The sequence below is a fragment of the Bubalus bubalis genome, chromosome 14, assembly GCF_019923935.1.
Source record: "Bubalus bubalis isolate 160015118507 breed Murrah chromosome 14, NDDB_SH_1, whole genome shotgun sequence".
NCBI lineage: Eukaryota > Metazoa > Chordata > Mammalia > Artiodactyla > Bovidae > Bubalus > Bubalus bubalis.
Window position 1 is genome coordinate 8,947,524 of NC_059170.1, and position 14,304 is coordinate 8,961,827.

Here is a 14,304-nt window from a genome sequence, read left to right on the forward strand (position 1 = left end):
TCAGGCTCCGGAAGCGCGGCGCGGCGAGCGGCGGGGTTGCCAGGGAAACCGAACCACTGGTTCCCGTCCGGTTGCGGCTGCTTAGAGGCGTTGCGCGTCGGGTGGCCTCTCTCCCACTCGGGGGCGGCCTCGCTTCGGGTGTGACTGGGGGTGTTCAGTCAAGGGTCGTTCTCTGGCCGGGCCAAGGCCCGTGGAGAAGTGCAGGGCGGGAAGAAGGGAGCAGGTTTCCACGGGCTGGAGCTGGGGAGAGGAGGGGAGCGTTTGGTACAGGGGCGTCTGCGGTTGTCTTTGGAAAACTAGATTTTAATATGCCCGGGACTCAGCTCCCAGAATTGGATGGGCCTCATGCGAGGACCCCAAAACCCAACAAGAGGGGGAGGGGGTCTGGCCCATGGCATCCTAAACACTCACTCAGCGGTCCCTCCAGGCCTTTATCCCGGGGGTTGCCTCTTGGCTTCGGAAGGCATCTAATGAAGATCCTGGGCTTCTCTCCCCAGATGGTTGATTCTGGGATAGGTTGAGGATGCAGGGGTTTCACAGCTGTGGAGTTCCCCAGACCCCCTTTTGCTCTGCATTAGAGGTAAGACATTCCTGAATAGAATTGGATCTACTTTTACCAGGTCATAATACAGGGTAGTAGAAGGTGCATGAGTTTTGCAGTTAGAATGATCTGAGTTCAAATTCATTATGATATGATGATAAAGAACACTGACTATGGAATTGGACTGCTTACCTTTGTTCTGGGCTTCCCGAGTGGCTCCGTGGTTAAAGAATCTTCCTGCAACACAGGAGATGCAGAAAACTTCCGTTCGATCCCTGGGTCGGAAGATTCCCTGGAGAAGGGAATGGCAACCCACTCCTGGTATTCTTGCCTGGGGAATCCCATGGACAGAGGAGCCTGGTGGGCTACAGTCCATAGAGTTAGAAAGACTCAGACACTGCAAAAAGTCAGACACGATTGAAGCAACTGAGCATGCACACACGCACCTTTATTCTACCACTTATTAGCTGTGACCTACATTTCTTTCTGTGATTCAGTTTCCCCATCTGTAGAATGGGGATAATAGTACTTAACTCATAGGGTTGCAGTGAAATTAAGTGAGTTAACTTATGTAAAGTACTTAGACCCTTGGCAGTAATAAACCTTCAAACAATGCTATCTGTCATTACTGTTATTAAATTCCAGCAGCCACCACTTACTAGCTTAATGACCTTGGGCAGTTCTTTCTCTAAAAAAAGAATTAGTTTTCTTACTTTTGCAAGTTAATTGTGAGAAATAAAATATGTAAAGCACGTGTTAGATCAACAAATGTTCATTTATCAGCCTTAAAATAATAAGGTGACTTTCTGGCAACAAACTCGTAGGCCCTATTGAGGTTTTTTTACCTTGTGCCTTGAATGTCCCCTGCCCTTTAGCCTTGTTAGACTAAGCAATGCCAGTGGACACAGGTATCATGGTTGATCAAAGGGACAGATAAAGAAAAATAAAAAGAAATATAGGAAGAAGAGATAAAGAAAAGGAGTCTATATGGCCTAGGTTATTACTTGAGTCAGCAACTGTTCTTTTGGGTTTTGACAACTAGCCTTCATATAGTCCACAAATGTCCTATATGGGCCAGAGGGACCAAGATGTAGGTTTTTGGTGCATTTATATTAGTTCTGAAGAAATTCAAGCACTACTTTTCTATAGTTTTTGATTAGTTTGTATGCAGTTGGTTCTAGTCTCTGCTTTCTAGGTTGCAATGATGGACAGGAGCCACAGTGCATTTTATTAGTGTTGGTTCTTTTCTTTCGTGGTGTCTTTAGTCCTTTCCTCTCTCATTTCAGCTGTAGCCATGTCCCTGAAAAACCCTCTAGGGCTCTCTTTGATCCAGTGTCTATCCCTCTGTTTTCCCAGCTCCCCCTAGATTCCTCATCATTGTCCCTTGTACAGAGTTTGATCATTCTGATCACATGTGTCTTTTGGTAGCACCAGGAATGTTCCACACACCAGCAACCAATCACTTTTCTTCTTCTTGTCAGGAGAAGACATCCTTGGGAATTATTGCGAAAGGGAAGGATCTGGGGCTGGGCTTAGGCCAGTCCCCTTGCCTTGCCCTTCCCTCGGTTGATATTCTGGGCAAGATGTACATGTCTGGCCGGATTGGAGTTTTCATCTCAGCTCTCAGCATCATCATCATGTTGAGCTGCCTCTTCCTCCTGAAGAAAGTAGTGGCTCTTGAGTCTGTGGCATCCAGGGTGACTGTAGGAGAGCGCGGTGAGTTACCCTTTGGGACCCCTGACTAAGAGTAACTGAAAATAACTAGAGAAGAAATCACCTCTTGCCTCCCCCCAGAGTGAGGGTCCTCATTTGGGGAGATGATGGTCTCCTCTGTAGGACAGACCTGGATGGATCAATTCTGGGAGCAGCCAGGATAGGTCTTCCTGGCTTTCTCTGTCCTCTCTGGACAAGGAGATAGCATTTCCAGTCTGGCTTACTAGAGGTTCTGGCTTTGCCCAGCCTTTCTCTCTCTCTGCAGAATGGCTGGTCCTTGAATGGTGCTGGGTGTGTGTTGGTGGATGGTGTGGGTGTGGGAGGAGGGGAAAGCGGTTGCAGAAATATTTTAGATAAGAATCTGGGAGAAGCTAAAGGTCCCCAAAGTGCATTTGGCTTCCATTCCCCATTTCTTGAGGCCTTATCAGTTACCCCCAATCTCAGGTGATCTCTTTTGCAGTGAAAGAAGGAGAATACCCTTCCGATAAGAACCTGTGCCAAGGGCCATGCCAGGGGGATGAATCCTGTCTGGCTGGGCAGATGCTCTGCAGTGCATGCTGTGGTTAGCTTTGCTGAGGAGGCATCCCTAAGGATGTCTGGAGAGGCAAAATCCATATCTCCTTTCCGATCTTGCCTCTGGGCTACGTAGACCCAGCCAGCTTCCTGTCTTCAAGGTTGGCTCTTGGAATCTAGCTCACCTAGAGCACCTCTTCCCCACCCCCACCCCCCTTATTTTTTGGTGGGGGAGCTGTCTCTTCTTTAATCACTAGAGTCCCCAGTTCTTTGCTTTCTGTCAGGAAAGAATAGACCATTGATTATCTGTGATTCTTTTACTTGGAACTCAGGGTTCTTGTGAAGGCTGACCTGCCAGCCAAATCTTCCCATGTAGCAGGCCCCTTCCCTCTACCCAGTAGGATTGTCTACACCTCTGTTTGGCAGCTCCCTTGGGCAGTGTGCCCATAAAAGAGAATAGAGGGTTGTACTCCTTGCCAGGACTCTTGAGGCCCCGTCTGGAACCAGGGCTGGGCATCTGTCTCCCACGGGTCACTCCCTGGCAGCTTGTTGGGCCTGGTACAGTCTTCCCCATGTTTGAAGGTGATGACTGAATTGTAGGGGCTGAGGGTGAGGCTGGCAGCCCAGCTGGGCACCTCAGTGAGCTGCTCTGGGTCCTGGCCAGCCCAGTTGGGGCTGCTTCTTTCCTGGGAGCTCAGCAGGTTAGAACAGTGATTTCTCTGCAGATCTCCCAGAGCCCACTGGCTGCGTGGGGTTCCTCGTCTGGTGGGAAGTGATATTGGCCACGGAGTTATTAGTTAAGTGCTTTTCTACAGTTCCAGTCCTGGAGCAGGGCTGGCCCACTCACCCAATGGGACTCATTGCTACACCCAATGACCCGCACTGGGAGCTCTTCTTTCTGGGCTGTGAACAACTTCTGCTTTCATTAAGCCCTGATTCACCAGAGGCTTCCTGTGCTGTCTGTTTGGTAAGGTAGAGGCACATCAGAGTGCCTGAGGGCTGAGGCTGGACCCTGGACCTGCTCTCCTGAGGCAGTTAGGGTTTGAACATGGGTAAGAAGCCTGGCTCCTCTGTGCCCTCTTTTTATCATCCTTAAAATGGAGGTAAGCATATTTATCTCTTATCAGGGCTTCCCTGATGGCTCAGCAGGTAAGAATCTGCCTGCAATGCAGGAGACACAGGAGATCCCTGGGTCAGGAAGATCCCGTGGAGGAGGAAATGGCAACCTGCTGCAGTATTCTTGCCTGGAGAATCCCATGGACAGAGGAGCCTGGTGGACTCCAAAGAGTTGCAAAGACTCTGAAATGACCGATCGACTAAACATGTGCATGCAAGGACATTTATCGCATAGCGCGATAAGGCAGTGTCCATTCTCACTGCTGTAACAGAGCAGCACAGACTGGGTGGCTTATAAACTACAGACATTTATTTCTCACAATTCTGGAAACAGGGACATCCGAGATCAAGGTGCCAGATTCAGTGTCTGGTGAGGGCCTGCTTCCTGGTTTGTAGACTGCTCTCTTTTTGCTGTGACCTCATGTGACAGAAGGCCAAGAAGGGCCACTAGCCCTTATGAGGGCTCCAGTCTCTTGACCTAATGACTTCCCAAAGACCTCACTTCCAAATACCCTCACTTTGGGTATTTAGTTTCAACATAAGAATTTTCAGAGTACAAGTATTCAGTCTATCCCATGTAGTTGATGCTGCTGCTGAGTCGCTTCAGTTGTGTCCAACTCTGTGTGACCCTATAGACGGCAGCCCACCAGGCTCCCCCATCCCTGGGATTCTCCAGGCAAGAACACTGAAGTGGGTTGCCATTTCCTTCTCCAATGCATGAAAGTGAAAAGTGAAAGTGAAGTTGCTCAGTGGTGTCTGATTCTTTGCAACCCCATGGACTGCAGCCTACCAGGCTCCTCTGTCCATGGGATTTTCCAGGCAAAAGTACTGGAGTGGGTTGCCATTGCCTTCTCCAATCATGTAGTTGAGAAGAAATGTATATAAGAAGCTTGTACAAAACCTGCCAAATAATGCCCAACAGCTTGTAGAGTTATGCCCAGCACCTTGCTGATCAGATTTCCTCCCATCTCTCTGACGTCCGGCCTGTGTATTTCACTTGCTTGCTTATAAATGGATTCAGTACACACTGAGTCGGTCTATACTACCTGGCATTTGGGCATCCAGGGGTGAGCAGAGCAGTCATGGTCCTTGGTCTCGTGGAGCTCAGCCCCTGATGTGAGACACAGGAAACAATCATAAGCAGACAATAATAAGCACTAGTCATGCTGGTGCTATGAAAGGAAGGAAAAGTGAGGGAAGGAGGAGGTATAATTTTAAGTTGGAGAATGAGAAGAAGCATCTGGCTGTTGGGTGCAATGCTAGGAAGAGGGAACTGCCGGGGCAAAGCCTGTGGGGTGGGGCCGGGCTTGCTCTTTTCAGGAGGTGAAAGGTCAGTGTTTCCACTGTTTCCCCATCTATTTCCCATGAAGTGATGGGACCAGATGCCATGATCTTCGTTTTCTGAATGTTGACCTTTAAGCCAACCTTTTCACTCTTCTCTTTCACTTTCATCAAGAGGCTTTTTAGTTCCTTTTCACTTTCTGCCATAAGGGTGGTGTCATCTGCATATCTGAGGTTATTGATATTTCTCCCGGCAATCTTGATTCCAGCTTGTGCTTCTTCCAGCCCAGCGTTTCTCATGATGTACTCTGCATATAAATTAAATAAGCAGGGTGACAATATACAGCCTTGACGTACTCCTTTTCCTATTTGGAACCAGTCTGCTGTTCCATGTCCAGTTCTAACTTGCTTCCTGACCTGCATATAGGTTTCTCAAGAGGCAGATCAGGTGGTCTGGTATTCCCATCTCTTTCAGAATTTTCCACAGTTTCTTGTGATCCACACAGTCAAAGGCTTTGGCATAGTCAATAAAGCAGAAATAGATGTTTTTCTGGAACTCTCTTGCTTTTTCCTTGATCCAGCAGATGTTGGCAATTTTATCTCTGGTTCCTCTGCTTTTTCTAAAACCAGGGGAAACAATGGAAACAGTGTCACACTTTATTTTTTGGGGCTCCAAAATCACTGCAGATGGTGACTGCAGCCATGAAATTAAAAGACGCTTACTCCTTGGAAGGAAAGTTATGACCAACCTAGATACAGAGACATTACTTTGCCAACAAAGGTCCTTCTAGTCAAGGCTATGGTTTTTCCAGTGGTCATGTATGGATGTGAGAGTTGGACTGTAAAGAAAGCTGAGCACCGAAGAATTGATGCTTTTGAACTGTGGTGTTGGAGAAGACTCTTGAGAGTCCCTTGGACTGCAAGAAGATCCAACCCAGTCCATTCTAAAGGAGATCAGCCCTGGGTGTTTTTTGGAAGGAATGATGCTAAAGCTGAAACTCCAGTACTTTGGCCACTTCCTGCAAAGAACTGACTCATTGGAAAAGACTCTGATGCTGGGAGGGGTTGGGGCAGGAGAAAAAGGGGATGACAGAGGATGAGATGGCTGGATGGCATCACCGACTCAATGGACGTGAGTTTGAGTGAACTCCGGGAGCTGGTGATGGACAGGGAGGCCTGGCGTGCTGCGATTCATGGGGTTGCAAAGAGTTGGACATGACTGAGCGATTGAACTGAACTGAAGGTCAATGTGGTTGGAGACGAGAGACGGGGAAGGAGGGTGTTTCCAGTTCAGGTCTAGGCTTTCGGGGAACCTCCAGGGCCTCTGTCTAAGGTTTTATTGTAAGTGCAATAGGAGGCCTTTAAAGCAGGAGAGACCTGGTTGGGTTTTCATTTTAAAAAGACCTCTCTGCTGGTGTGTGAAGCATGAATGAGGAGAATGTAGAAGGTGGTAGGCCAGTTGAGAGGCCACTGTGCAGTGGGCGAGGGGGTGCCATGCTCAGACCAGGGTGGTGACAGTACAGGCCTGGAGAAGTGGCAGACTCAAAGTACTTCTTTTGGGGAAAAAAAATTATTTACTCTTTTTGGCTGTGCTGGGTCTTTGTTGCTGCGTGTGGGCTTTCTCTAGTTGTGGCACTCGGGCTTCTCTTGCTGCGGAGCACTGGCTCATGGCAAGCAGGCTTCAGCAGTTGCAGCAGAGGGGCTCAGCAGTTGCGGTTCACTAGCTTAGTTGCCCCAGGGCATGTGAGATCTTCCCAGACCAGGGATTGAACCCGTGTCCACTGTATTGGCGGGCAGGTTCTTAAACAGTGGACCACCAGGGAAGTCCCTGAAATACTTCTGAAGATGGAGCTGACAGGCCTGGTTAGCAAATGTGGGTGATGAGGAAGAGGAGGTGTCAAGAAGAATGCTGAGTGGCTGGCTGGAGCCTTGGGGTGATGGTTGTACTCTTTGCTGAGAAGGGGATAACTTTGAGAGGAGAAGGTTTTGGAGTGAAGATTCAGATAATGGCCTTAATGTTGTCCCCTTTGGCTCCCTTACTGTTGTCCCAGAGGCTTCCCTGGTAGCTCAGACAGTAAAGAATCTGCCTGCAATGTGGGAGACCCAGGTTCAATGCCTGGGTTGGGAAGATCCCCTGGAAAAAAGGATGGCAACCCATTCCAGTATTCTTGCCTGGAGAATTCCATGGACAGAGGAGCCTGGTGCCCTGCAGTATGTGGGGTTGCCAAGAGTTGGACACGACTGTCTATCTTGGGTCCCTTATGGCTCCCCTCCCACTGCATGAAGGTTGGCCCCTCCTGAGCCCCTGTGAGCCTCCGTTTTCTTATTAGGACATATGCATTACGTCCTTTTGTATGGATCGAGGATGTGGGCTCCATGTGCGTTTGGGCCCCCCTTTCCAGAAACCTCCACGCTGTTTGTACAGCTGAGAGAGTTAACACAGCGGGTCCAAGGTTAACATTCCCAGAAAGGCCTGCTCACAAGATTGGCCTTGGCTGGCTTCTGTGAATTTGGATTTTTGAGAGAGTTCCTGCCACCCTAACTATTAAGAGTGGTGTGGGCTAGGCAGAGAGTGCCGTGTGACCAGCCCCCAGGAAAAATCTTGAGTCTCCAGTGGGTTCCCTGGTAGAATACCACTTCATACGTGTTGTCAGTTTCATGCCAGAAGAATAAAGATCATCCTGTGTGACTCTCCTGGAGAGGGCTCCTGGAAGCTTGCACCTGGTTTCCTCTGGATTTCGCGTCACGTGCCTCTTCCCGTTGATGGGTTTTGCTTCGTATTTTTGTGCTGTTGTGAATCATGGCCGCATGTACACCTGTATGCTGAGTCCTGGTGAATCACCGAAACTAGGAGTGGTCCCGGGGGCTCCAGACACACACTAGTTTATTTGTAAGTTTTCCTAACCCCTAAAGCTGTCTACTACTGGGTCTTTTGGCAGAACTGAGCTGAGTCCTAGTGCTTGTTGATTTGTTTTTAGGTGGTCCTTGCAGAGTGTTGGGGATTGTAATCATGTGGGTTAAAGGGCACTGGACCTAGTGCCAAAGCTGCGGGTTTGGGGCCCAGTTCTGGGACCACTGACTTGAGCTGATTTCTCCCCCTTCTGGATGTCTGTCTGTCTACTTACATGAGAAGAAAGGAGTAGGTTTGAGGACTCAGGGCCCTTCTTGGCTTAAGAAGTTTTGACTTGTCACTTTCCTGCCAGCAGCTGGCGTCTTTCCCTAGTGGAGGGTTGGAGCTGAGGCAGCAGTGGAGACTCAGTGAGTGAGTGTTTCTGGGCTTCAGCTTTGTATCCTGCCTTTCTGGTGATAGCTTGGGATCTTGGGATCGGGCATATCCGGAGGCTAGATTGACCACCCCTATTCTGGCTGTCATTCGTATTTCTCGCCTTGATTCCTCCTGAGATAACTAAGGTGACTAGAAACCATGTGATAGGAGGAACTGAGCTCCCTGGCCTGGCAAAGCTGAGACAGAGAAAGGCAGAGGATGTCTACAAAGGTGACACCAGCTGTGATCTTACCAGGTGTCTGGGGATAGGTAAAGGACCAATGGAGAAAAACAGATTTCAGTTGAGTATAAAGAAAGACTTTCTTCTCCTTAAGGCTGTCTAGCTTAAATATAAGGATGGCTGGCTGTAGTCGGGCTTGGAGGTAGTAAGGCTTCCTTAATTCCAGCTCTCCAAGCTGAGGATGGGGGATCGTTTGGCTGGGATTCAGGCATCAGATAGGGTGTTGGACTGGGTGGCCCTGCTGGGCACTGGTCCGAAGGGATATATTCTGAGCCTCAGGGCTTCAGCCTATCCTCCAAGGGTCCCTTTGTTGCTTTTGATAGTTGATAAATTCCCAGGGAACTCAAGGAAGTCTGGCCTGGGAGACAGTAGGGCTTTGGTGTCTGTTCCTGGTCCTGGGGATGAAAGCAGGGGAAGCCGGGTGCTCCTGGCATTGGTTACTTCAGAGTCGTGAGTGTGTGCTCAGTTGCTAAGTCGTGTCCGACTCTTTGCGACCCCATGGACTATAGCCTCCCAGGTTCCTCTGTCTATGGGATTCTCCAGGCAAGAATACTGGAGTGGGTTGCCATTTCCTCCTCCAGGGATCTTCCCAGCCCAGGAATCGAACCCGCATCTCCTCTGTCTCCTGCATTGGCAGGTGGGTTCTTTACCACCGAGCCACCTGGGAAGCTACTTCAGAGTCAGGCCCAGCAAAAAGGTTAAATCTGGGAAGTCTGAGATTCTAGGCCTCCACTCTCTATGGTACAAGGTATAATTTGGTGAGATGTTTATGTTGCTGGGTTTTTTCTCTATCGGGGAGATTGTTTTATGCTCAGCCTTCTCAGCCTTGGGGATAAAAGGGTTTGTTCCTTGTTAGAGGGATTTTAGTGTTTGTCAAACAAGTGGGGAGGTGTGGGGAAAGACATGTGGTGATGAACAATGATCATATTTTCTGAATAAAAAAATCAAGACACATAGTTGTAATACAGAATGACATGAAATAGGGGCTATTTAGAAAATCTAAGGATGCTAGGTTATTATACCTTGGATTGTTCAGCTTGAGGTTTCCGAGGTGGCTCAGTGGCAAAGAATCTGCCTGCCAATGCAGGAGATGCAGGAGATTGGAGTTTGATCTCTGGGTGGGGAAGATCCCCTGGAGGAGGAAATGGCAACCTGCTCCAGTATTCTTGCCTGGAAAATAGCACAGACAGAGAGGCCTGGAGGACTGCAGTCCATAGGGTCGCAAAGAGTCAGACACAACTGAGCGACTGAGCACATGTTTAGCTGCACGCATTCTCTTGGAGTCTAGCATGTGCTTTTTCCATCATGTCAGACTTCCCGGAACCAGCTGTGTCCAATTGTATGTATATGTTCTTTCTCAGAGGCACTGGGCCAGTCCTGTCTTGGTTTTCTACAAAGCCTTGAATGGCCTGTATTTCCCCTCCATTTAAAAAACTTGAACACCGAGAGGAGTGAGTCACGGTGAGTGGGTGTGGTTTGGATGTGACTTCTTGGGTGCGCCTGCCCTGTGGAGCTGGCCCGTTGCCCACCTGTCTTAGGGATGGGGTAGTAGAAAGAGTGCTTCACTACAGACCGAGAGGCTGGGTTTCATCCTGCTTTGGCACTGACTCACTATGCAGTTCTGGGCCAACAGCTTCTCTTCTCTGAGTTTCATTGTCTGTCTAGAGGCCGTGAACGTGTCCCCTGGAGAAGGGCATGGTGACCACTCCAGTATTCTTGCCTAGAGAATCGCATGGACAGAGAGCCTGGCGGGCTACAGTCCATAGAGTCGCAGAGTCAGACATGACTGAAGCCACTGAGCACACACGCATGCACACACGCTGCTTCCATCATACTTGCTGGGGTCTTGTCGGTCAAAGCAAGTCACCCAGTCCAGCCCAGAGATGGTAGGAAGGGGCTCCCCGTGGGCGTGAGTTCAGCAGCTAGCAGCGCTGATGTCAGCCACAGGAAGCCAGGACGGAGGACGAGTATGGGGCGGCAACTAGTGAGTTGGTCACAACTTGTTAGACCTCAACCGCGCTTTTCAAGCTGAATCTGGATATCAACTTTGTATGTTGTGGCCAGCATTAAAAAAGAGAAGAAATAGAATAAGAAGTATCAGCATTGAATATCCATGAATGCACATAAATATACACACTTTAAGCATAAATATTTATAAAATACAAACAGGAAACAATGGAAAATGTATCGTTTTCCATTACATTTTTTTTTTTTTTGTACATTTTGTACTGGAGTCCCGATAAAAATAACTGGCAACACTGGGCTGGGGTACCTCTGAGCCCCAGTGTTCTGATTCTGCGGCAGAGTTTGGCGGTGAATGTCCGGCCGACCCCCTTCCGTGTGAAGAGCTGTGTGACGGGGACACGTCCTGTCCCCAGGGACATAAGTGCTGCAGCACCGGCTGTGGCCATGCCTGCTTCGGAGACATTAAGGGAGGTATGTCAGCTCTCTGGGGAAGAAATCCTTGGGTGCTCCTGGGCTCCCAGAGCTGGTTAGGGAAGGAGCCATCTGTGATCGTCTTCTCTTTCTGTTTGTGGGAGGAAGTCAAAATCCTTATCCTTCCAGTCCTCATACCCTGCCCCTCTCCAAGCCAAGGCAATCCTCCTCCTGGATCAAGGGGCCCATGTATGGCAGGGGGTGGGGAGTAGGAAGCCCAAGCACCAGGGTTGAGGGTGGTGGTGCGGGAGCCTTGCTTCTGCACCCCACCCAGGCCCACCCCAAACCCACAGTGATATCAAGTCCTGAAGTGGAAAAAGAAAAAAGTGAGTGTTTGTTGCTCAGTCATATTTGACTCTGCGACCCCATGGACTGTAGCCCGCCAGGCTCCTCCATCCATGAAATTCTCCAGGCAAGAGTACTGGAGTGGGTAACCTTTCCCTTCTCCAGGGGAGCTTTCCCAACCCAGGGATCAAACCCAGGTCTCCCGCGTTGCAGGCAGATTCTTTACCATCTGAGCCACCAGTGAGGGAACTCGAGGAGAACTAGAGTTCTCTAGGAGTTACCTCTAGGGAACTCCTTGTGAGATACCATTTGGAAATCATTAATCCAGATGCTCTCTTGGGGCCTGCGGGGGCTCAGATCCTCTAGCTTCAAGGTGTCCCAGCCAGATGTTTGATTAAGATCTAGTCAGAATCAGGGATGGAGTCATCTGAGCCTCTGTGTCTAAGTCCCAGATGGGATCCCACCTGGAGTCACTGGAACCAACCGTCCTGTCTCTATACCTTTGCCTGTTTATCCGCCAGGGTGGGACGGTGACTGTCCAAAAGTCTTAGTGGGGCTGTGCATTGTCAACTGCATGGTCGATGAGAACTGCCAAGCTGGGGAAAAGTGCTGCAAGTCAGGCTGTGGCCGCTTCTGTGTCCCACCCAGTCCCATCACCCCAGCGGGCCCCGAACCCCATCTGGACCATTAGGTCTGACTCTGAATTAGGTGAGTACAGTCCCTCGTTATCAGTAACAGTGGTCTTCACTGCTATGTACAAAACACCGACTTAGATGCTGGGTGGGAACTCCAGAAGGGCAAGGCAGTATTTGCCCTGGAGAGTCTAGTTAGATTCTATTTCACAGGTCAGGACTCTTGTATAGGCTGTATGGGCATACAGGTGATCAGAGTAAGTGTGGTTCCTTGGGAAGGTCCTTCTCCTAGAAGTAGGATTTGATCTGGGCCCTGAAGGCTAGGCTAGATGTGACCCAGTGAGGAGAACACAGAGAACAAGCTGGACGGGTGGCCTGGTGACCAAAGACACAGAGGGTGGATTGTGTGTGACACATTTGGGAAACGGTTGGGGGTGATATGAGAGAGTGGGTAAGGGACCAGGCAGGCTGTTTTTACAACAGGAAATATAAGGTTGATCACTGCATGATACATAGTCTTCAATGCCAGTTTAGCTTGGATTGTCTGGAAAGCTGCTGCTGCTGCTGCTAAGTCGATTCAGTCGTGTCCGACTCTGTGCGACCCCATAGACGGCAGCCCACTAGGCTCCTCTGTCCCTGGGATTCTCCAGGCAAGAACACTGGAGTGGGTTGCCATTTCCTTCTCCAATGCATGAAAGTGAAAAGTGAAAGTGAAGTCGCTCAGTCGTATCTGACTCTTAGCGACCCCATGGGCTGCAGCCCACCAAGCTCCTCCGTCCATGGGATTTTCCAGGCAAGAGTACTGGAGTGGGGTGCCATTGCCTTCTCCAGTCTGGAAAGCAGGTAGCCATTTAAGAGCCATTGAGAGCACTCTTTGCCTAACCTCTCCAGTGTAGAAGGGGAGACAAACATGCTGGGGAGCTGGAGCCAGGGGGGCGCAGTTATGACCTGATGTTTCTTCTTCTTGCAGAGGCCCCGGTGCTCTCGTCAATCTGATGTGTCCTGAGCGTCGAGGGGGCTTGTCCTGGCAGCCGGGAGAGGCTGTTGTCCTGGGGCTTGTGGCACCCCCGGGCACTGTCACTGCCCTCGCCGCTGTTTCTGTTCCTACTGCTGCCTTGACTGTGGGAAGCCCGGCCCTGGGTCTGGGCAGTGGGCGTGTGGTGTGTCTTTTCCCCAATAAAGGCTGGTGCTGACCCTCTTGTCTGTGCTGTTTGAGGGCTAAGATGAGGAAAGAGCAGAGCGTGCCTGTGGGATTCTGGGATTGACTTCTTTAGGAGGGATAAGCGATCTATTCTGAGAACACCAACAAATGGACGTTGGTTGGGTGCGGCCAAGGGGGGGATGGGTGGATGCCAAACCCAGGGTGACTTGCCATAGACATGTGTCTCAGCTCCAGGAGGGGGAGGGTCAGGCCTCTTTTTGGACTTGCTGACTTTTCTTTGGTTGGAGAATGAGGGTTGGGGTGGAGCTGGGGTGAATGGCTAGTTTTTTAAGTCGCTTGGATGATCCCACCATGGTCCACCTTCCTTGGGGGCCAGCCCTTGGCTTCACGATAGGTGTTTTGTCCCCTCCAGGAAACTTTGCTATAGGGTGGGATGTCTTTAGGCTCTTTGGACCAAGATAATTAAAAAAAAAAAAAAAATATATATATATATATATATATATATATATATACTTTTTTATGGATCAGATTCTATATCTTGGAGATCTTTTATGCCATCACATGTATTCTTCTAATAGAGCTCCATAAAAATAACTGGGGTTCCCTGGTGGCTCAGACGGTAAAGAATCTGCCCGCAGGTTCAATCCCTGGGTCAGGAAGATCCCCAGGAGAAAGGAATGGCCACCCACTCTAGTATTCTTGCTTGGAGACCTCCATGGGCAGAGGAGCCTTCTGGATTTCACTGCTGTCCCGTGAGGCGGAATGTCTTTGGTGAGTGAGGTACATGGGATGAGAGGGGCAGGAGGCTTAACCCATGGGCAAGGGGCCCTTCTGACAAGTGGATCAGTGCAGAGGACAGCCTCATCTAGATTCACCAGCATCAGCGAAGAATGAAGAAGCCCCCCCACTCCCCCCGCCCCCACCATAGGAGTTAACAGGTAACACTTTGAGTGCTGACTTCATCCCATTCAGGCGCTGAGCTAAGAACTTTCCATGCACCATCTCATTGAATCCTCACAGTGGCCTGAGAAATCCTGTTTTTCAGATGAGGAAACAGAGTCAGAAAGTTTATTTTTTAATTTTTTTAAAATTTGTTTTATTGATTTACAGTCTGTTAGT

The 14,304-nt window shown here is 49.6% G+C and overlaps 1 protein-coding gene and 1 pseudogene across 1 annotated transcript; one reads left to right on the forward strand and one right to left on the reverse strand.

The window, feature by feature from the left end:
• The first annotated feature begins 2 nt into the window (after positions 1–2).
• Positions 3–13,216, forward strand: WFDC3 (WAP four-disulfide core domain 3). Its single transcript, XM_006051344.4, has 6 exons — positions 3–140; positions 498–580; positions 2,023–2,257; positions 10,975–11,106; positions 11,913–12,099; positions 12,994–13,216. Exons 2-5 carry the CDS (start codon positions 524–526, stop codon positions 12,080–12,082), a joined length of 594 nt encoding a protein of 197 aa, XP_006051406.1. The 5' UTR covers positions 3–140; positions 498–523; the 3' UTR covers positions 12,083–12,099; positions 12,994–13,216.
• LOC102395491 overlaps positions 12,965–14,304 on the reverse strand; it is a 30,931-nt pseudogene continuing 29,591 nt past the window's right edge.

Bases quoted from the DNA above. Each gene is read 5' to 3' on its own strand.
- WFDC3 (XM_006051344.4), top strand. From the start codon at position 524: ATGCAGGGGTTTCACAGCTGTGGAGTTCCCCAGACCCCCTTTTGCTCT. The intron at 581-2,022 runs GTAAGACATTCC...TCTTCTTGTCAG, and splicing joins CCTTTTGCTCTGCATTAGAG to GAGAAGACATCCTTGGGAAT. The intron at 2,258-10,974 runs GTGAGTTACCCT...ATTCTGCGGCAG, and splicing joins GGTGACTGTAGGAGAGCGCG to AGTTTGGCGGTGAATGTCCG.